Source organism: Schistocerca nitens, chromosome 5 (genome assembly GCF_023898315.1).
Source record: "Schistocerca nitens isolate TAMUIC-IGC-003100 chromosome 5, iqSchNite1.1, whole genome shotgun sequence".
In the NCBI taxonomy this organism is placed as follows: Eukaryota; Metazoa; Arthropoda; class Insecta; order Orthoptera; family Acrididae; genus Schistocerca; species Schistocerca nitens.
The window spans coordinates 231,396,310-231,403,614 of NC_064618.1; the positions used below are offsets into that span (position 1 = coordinate 231,396,310).

At 45.9% G+C, this 7,305-nt stretch overlaps 1 protein-coding gene across 1 annotated transcript in view; it reads right to left on the reverse strand.

The window, feature by feature from the left end:
- The window catches only part of LOC126259445 (trypsin-1-like), a 118,583-nt gene extending 115,583 nt beyond the window's left edge, over window positions 1-3,000 (reverse strand). Inside the window, exon 1 of the mRNA XM_049956262.1 lies at window positions 2,821-3,000. Within this exon, the coding sequence (XP_049812219.1) occupies window positions 2,821-2,925 (105 nt within the window). The 5' untranslated portion in view covers window positions 2,926-3,000. The remainder of the gene's footprint in view (window positions 1-2,820) is intronic.
- Between the last annotated feature and the right edge of the window lie 4,305 nt (window positions 3,001-7,305).

The following is a 7,305-nucleotide window of genomic DNA, read 5'->3' on the forward strand; positions in this document are numbered from 1 at the left end:
GGAAAATGGTTACATTCAAAAAAAAAAAGAAAAAAAAAAGAAGTCACCTTTTATCAGGACAGTATGATTCTCCTCAACGGTGCTTTGGCTACGGGAAAACTGACAGATTTATAAAACCGACTGCTCGACCTACACTATCTGATCAAAAGTGTTCGGACACCCCTTTGTTCAAATGGTTCAAATGGCTCTGAGCACTATGGGACTTAACTTCTGAGGTCATCATTCCCCTAGAACTTAGAACTACTTAAACCTGACTAACCTAAGGACATCACACACATCCATGCCTGAGGCAGGATTCGAACCTGCGACCGTAGCGGCCGCACGGTTCCAGACTGTAGCGCCTAGAACCTTCGGCCACACTGGCCGGGCACCCCTTTGTAATTCGGAACTGACCCCTGGATGCCACGAGAGGCGAAACCGCCATCATAAAAGGGGGCGGGGAGACTTGTACCAACAGTAGAAAAGCATTAACAGCGGAACGGATCCGTCAGGAGAGCTCAGCGACTTCGAATGTGGACTAGTCGTTTGATGCCACCTGAGTAACAAATCCATCAGGATCATTTCAACCAATCTAATTTGCCAAGTCTGCGCTGATGGTGTGACTGTGAAACGGAATGCGGAAGAACAACCACGAAGCAATAACCACAGCTTTACCATGACTTAGGAGACCTTATGCACTGACAGACAAGAAGCGTCGAGCTTTGTGGAAGGTGATTGTATAAAATTACATGAAATCAGCGGAACAAATGACTCCTGAGTTACAAAGTACTACCAGCAGTGCAGCTAGCGTAGTGACTTTGCCTAGGGAGTTGAAAACAATGGGATACATTTGGTGACCATACATTTCTGTAATCAATGCTAAGCGACGCTGGAGGTCGTATGAAGAGCGAGACTCTTGGACAGTGGAGAATTGGAAACGAGTGATCTGAAAGGGCATAGCCGACTTCCTTCCCATCCTTCGCTAATCCACTGGGACCAATGGCCTCACTGCTTGGTCCCCTCCCCAAATCAACCAGTCACCCAACCAACCAACGAGTGATTGGAGATGTGTATGCCGCTATACCTAGTGGCAACCCGATGAAAGAGTTTGGGTTTGACGAAAGCCTGGAGAGCGTGACCTACCATCACATATAGTACAAACAGTGAAGCATGTGTGAGGTGGTGTTACAGTATGGGGCTGTTATACGTGGTTAGTGTGCTTTCTTATAGCCCTAAAGAAAACGCTAAATATCGAAGGACATTAACACATTTTACAGAATTGTGTACTGCGTAAAGTAGGAGACGATAATTGTTTTACCAGCGTGACAATGCACGTGGTCATGAAACAGCATCTGTGAGGCGATGGCTTGTGGACAATAACGTTCCTGAAATGGATTAGCATGGTCAGAGTCTCAAGCTAAATCCAACAGAACAGCTTTGGGATGAGTTAGAACGTCGAATTCTCTCCATATCCCAGCGTTCAACAGCACTGCCTTTTCTGGTTTTTGCTCTTAAGGAAGACTCCACGCATAATGAAACACTTCCCTAGCAGAGTTCAAGCAGCCATAAAGGCGAACAGTGGACACACACTGTATTAATGTCCACTAATAGGTGTCCACATACTTTTGGTTGAGGTATTCAACAGATTTGGCCTCCTTCTGATTGCCCTCGACCGACAGTTAAGGAAGTATATATGGAAACTTTTTGAGCCCAATGACAAGTATACGAGATTTTTGCAGTCTTACTAAGGATACTTTCTAATCAATGAAAAAATGTAGGACAAAGTGCTGCTAAGCTTCGATGTATCTGTGTTTGAAGAACGGCTTTTTGGCACCACTATATTGTGCTGTACTCTATATTTATTTACAGATGACAATTTTCCGTCAAGAGGTCATCTTCTAGTCACGGGTTAACATTATATCAGGTTAAAGGAAGGTTCCATGATGTCAAGTATATAGCTGTTTTCAGTCCTTATTCATGAGACTTCTTTGCACAGACAGTATGCTGAATACTGCTATGGACTGTCAGCTTTTGCATAAGATGATTGATGAAAATTGTATGAGATGTGTGACAGAAGCTGCAACTGAAAATAACGATTTATTTTTTTAGTAAACATTTTTGGAATACAGTGATCAATAGATTATTATATTTTGACTAAAGTTCAGTCTTGATCACACCATTTATGTTTCAATGAGATAGGTAACCGGTTTCGGTTATTTTTACATAACCATCATCAGACCCATGGCTCCCTCAGGATGGTAGGCGGAGCTCTCCTCGCTGCTACTCGAGTTGACTTCGTAGCAGCGAGGAGAGCTCCGCCTACCGTCCTGAGGGAGCCATGGGTCTGATGATGGTTATGTAAAAATAACCGAAACCGGTTACCTATCTCATTGAAACATAAATGGTGTGATCAAGACAAAACTTTAGTCAAAATATAACGATTTATTTGATCACGAGGAACCTTTAGTTAACCTGATGTGATTGTAATTCGTGACTTGAAGATGATCACTTGCTCAGAACTGGTTTTCTGTGAGAAAATGTTGAATACAGCCTTTATATTTCTACAAAAGCGGACCATTAAAAAAATAAGTGATTTTTTTTTCTTAAAAATATGTACTGTTTCAATGTCGCGAGCGGAAAGGTCATTCTGACTGCGTGCGCTTCGTGATGGTGATATTTGCTCTAATGATGGTAGCAGAAGAAGGAAAACAATAAACAATAATAAGCAGATTGCGGTAATCGACAGCTGATTCCTGGGGAATTTGGGAAAACGGGATAAGTGTCCGTGATAACGATGGATGTTGTACGACAACAGTAGGAGCAGTGCACCGGTATACTCACGTTGCCTGGAGCTGAGTCCTGGTGTTGGTGGTCGGTGGCGCAGCTGGCAGAGAGAGCCTGCAGCAGCAGTAGCAGCAGCGGCAACAGCAGCGCGCGGCGTCGCATCTCGCTACATGTCGCTGGCGCTGGCGTCGTCGGCCGTTGCCGGAGCGGCTGTCGGGCGACTGGAAGCTCGGCGGCTGGAGGCCAGCGCTTTCTCCGCCGGAGAGGGAAACCTGCCGCTGCCGGCGACCGCCCCCACCCCGCGCCTTCTCGGTCGCGGCCGTGGACGAGGTCACTACCGTGCCGCCGTGCCGGGTCGGCCTTTCTACACCTATCTGATCCTTGCGTAACTGCCACGTTACTTGCCATATCGCAGCCATACCGTCTTCCTTGTAGGCGGGAAGCAACGAGAAGGAAGCGATGCTCTTTACCACACAAGTCGAAAGGCTAGAGAAAGAAAAAATTCGAGAAATTATTGCGTATTTTTTTCCGTATTGGATGCTCTTGAACACTGTCACTGTTCCTTTAAAGGGTACTGTTGAATAATGTCTGCCACCAGTCTGAAGGCTGTTTATTTAAATCACGACCATTTTCGTACTTCAGTTTCGTTTCCAAATTCACTGTTGGAGTTCACTGGCGCACCTAATAGGCCAATTGCGTGATTTTGACTGGGGCAACATAAGTGAAACTATTGCACATTTCTTGCGAAAGTAATCATTTGAACGACCGTATTCCGTGCGGCTGGTCCCGGCGGAGGTTCGAATCCTCCCTCGGGCATGGTTGTGTGTGTTTGTCCTTAGGATAATTTAAGTTAAGTAGTGTGTAAGATTAGGGACTGATGACCTTAGCAGTTAAGTCCCATAAGATTTCAAACATATTTGAACATTTTGAACGACCGTATTACGATATTCAGACATTAAGGCGTTAATTGTTGTTAATTGTAGAGAGACGTGAACTCACAGCATCACGCGTGTTTCCTTTGGAAAACACAAATTATTGTCAAAGAGATTAGACCTGAGAGATGCAGAGATGTTAAACCCATTAAAGACCGCAATATATTACAGGACACCATAGGTACACTATCAGATTATAATAAGACGTCTCACATGAAACCGGTATTGGTGTTTGGTGAGCGTTGTCCATCATGCGCATTATTGGCCCCATGTTATTCAATGACACCTTAAACAGTGCCAGATACATAGAGATCTTTGATTCTTCCTCTGCACAGTCAACAGATGCAGAGAAGCTGTTTATACACTACTGGCCATTAAAATTGCTACACCACGAAGATGACGTGCTACGCCGGCCGCGGTGGTCTCGCGGTTCTAGGCGCGCAGTCCGGAGCCGTGCGACTGCTACGGTCGCAGGTTCGAATCCTGCCTCGGGCATGGATGTGTGTGATGTCCTTAGGTTAGTTAGGTTTAAGTAGTTCTAAGTTCTAGGGGACTGATAACCACAGCAGTTGAGTCCCATAGTGCTCAGAGCCATTTTTTTGACGTGCTACAGACGGGAAATTTAACCGACAGGAAGAAGATGTTGTGATATGCAAATGATTAGCTTTTCAGAGCATTCACACAAGGTTGGCGCCGGTGACGACACCTACAAAATGCTAACATGAGGAAAGTTTCCAACCGATTTCTCATACACAAACAGCAGTTGACCGGCGGTGCCTGGCGAAACGTTATTGTGATGCCTCGTGTAAGGAGGAGAAATGCGTACCGTTTCCGACTTTGAAAAAGGTCGGATTGTAGCCTATCGCGATTGCGGTTTATCGTATCGCGACATTGCTGCTCGCGTTGGTCGAGATCCAATGACTGTTAGCAGAATATGGAATCGGTGGGTTCAGGAGGGTAATACAGAACGCCGTGCTGGATCCCAACGGCCTTTTATCTCTAGCAGTCGAGATGACACGCATCTTATTCGCATGGCTGTAACGGATCCTGCAGCCACGTCTCGATAACTGAGTCAACAGATGGGGACGTTTGCAAGACAACAACCATCAGCACGAAGAGTTCGACGACGTTTGCAGCAGCATGGACTATTAGCTCGGAGACCATGGCTGCGGTTATCCTTGACGCTGCATCACAGACAGGAGCGCCTGCGATGGTGTACTCAACGACGAACCTGGGTGCACGAATGGCAAAACGCCATTTTTTTCGGATGAATCCAGGTTCTGTTTACAGCATCCGTGTTCGGCGACATCGCGGTGAACGCACATTGGAAGCGTGTATTCGTCATCACTATAGTGGCGTATCACCCGACGTGATGGTGTGGTGTGCCATTGGTTACACGTTTTTTCGGATGAATCCAGGTTCTGTTTACAGCATCCGTGTTTGGCGACATCGCAGTGAACACACATTGGAAGCGTGTATTCGTCATCACTATACTGGCGTATCACCCGACGTGATGGTGTGATGTGCCATTGGTTACACGTCTCGGTCACCTCTTGTTCGCATTGACGGCACTTTGAACAGTGGACGTTACATTTCAGATGTGTTACGACCCGTGGCTCTACCCTTCATTCGATCCCTGCGAAATCCTACATTTCAGCAGGATAATGCACGACCGCATGTTGCAGGTCCTGTACGGGCCTTTCTGGATACAGAAAATGTTCGACTGCTGCCCTGGCCAGCACATTCTCCAAATCTCTCACCAACTGAAAACGTCTGGTCTATGGTGGCCGAGCAACAGGCTCGTCACAATACGCCAGTCACTACTCTTGTTGAACTGTGGTATCGTGTTGAAGTTGCATGGGCAGCTGTACCTGTACACGCCATCCAAGCTCTGTTTGACTCAATGCCCAGGCGTATCAAGGCCGTTATTACGGCCATAGGTGGTTGTTCTGGGTACTGATTTCTCAGGATCTATGCACCCAAATTGCGTGAAAATGTAATCACATGTCGGTTCTAGTGTAATATATTTGTCCAATGAATACCCGTTTATCATCTGCATTTCTTCTTGGTGTAGCAATTTATTGGCCAGTAGTGTAGTATTCAAGCAAGATGCAGCAACCGCTCACACATCCAATAGAAACTAGGTGTTAAGCCTTCAGAGTAAAATAATAAGGTACATTAATCATAGCAAGCAACTACTTACTACACTTTTTGTTTTTGTGTGAAAATCTTCCGCTGTTTTTCTGTTTGTTTATGTACCTGCGGAAAGAAACATCCTCAGGATCGTAAAAAGGATAACTGATGGCCGTACAGAGGATATAAACTGAGGTGACAAAAGTCATGGGATACCTCCTAATATCGTGTCGGACCCCCTTTTTCCCGGTATGTGACTCGACGTGGTACAGATTCAACAAGCCGTTGGAAGTTCCGCCCCAAAAATATTGAGCCGTGGCGCGTCCGTAGCCGTCCAGGAGTTTGTGCACGAACTGACCTCTCGAGTACGTCTCATAAATATTCGATGGGATTGATGTCGGCGATGTGTGTGGCCGAATCATTCGCTCGAACTGTTCAGAATGTTCTTAAAACTAATCGTGAACAATTGTGGCCCGGTGACATGGCTCATTGTCATCCATGAAAATCCCAGTGGTGTTTGGGAACGTGAAGGCCATGCATGGCTGCAAATGCTCTCGAAATAGCCGAACAAAGCCATTGCCCGCCAATGATCGGCTTAGTTGAAACAGAGAACCCAGTCCATTCGATGTGAACACACCGTTACTGAGCCACCACCAACTTGCACAGTGCCTTCTTGACAACTTGAGCCGTAGTTTTGTGATGTCTGTTCCACACTCGAACCCTACCATCAGTTGTTAGCAACTGAAATCAGGACTCATCTGACCAGTCCACGGTCTTCCAGTCACCTTGGGTCCAAGTGATATGGTCACAAGCCAAGGAGAGGTGGTGCAGGCGATGTCGTGTTGTTATCCAAGGCACTCGCGTCCGTCTGCCATGGCCCATTAGCACCAGATTTCGTAGCACTTCCCTAAATGTACCTTCGTCGTACGTGCCGCACTGATTTCTGTGGTTGTTTCACTTAGTGTTGCATGTCTGTTAACACTGACAACTCTACACAAAAGCCGCTGCTCTCGGTCATTAAGTGAAGGCCGTCGGCCACTGCGTTGTCGATGGTGAGAGGTAATGCCTGAAATTTGTTATTCTTGCCACAGTGTTGACACTGTGAATCTCCGAATACTGAATCCCTAACGATTTCCGACATGAAATTTCCCATGTGTGTAGCTCCAAGAACCATTCCACTTTCGAAGTATGTTAATTCCCGAAATAAGTCCATAATCATGCATATGAATGACCTAAGCACAAATGACAGCCCCGCCAATGCACTGCCCTTTTGTACCTTGTGTACGCGGTACTACCACCATCCACAATCGCTGCCACATGACTTTTGTCACCTCAGTGCAGAAAAAAAGAATGGATATAGTAGGAAAAAAAATTCTTTCTCCTGCTGTGTATTTGTGCTAATTAACTTATAAACAGTGATTTAATTCTATGTAAGGTTGTCTTTTAGAGTTACTGTAGTATGGCATACCTGTAAAAC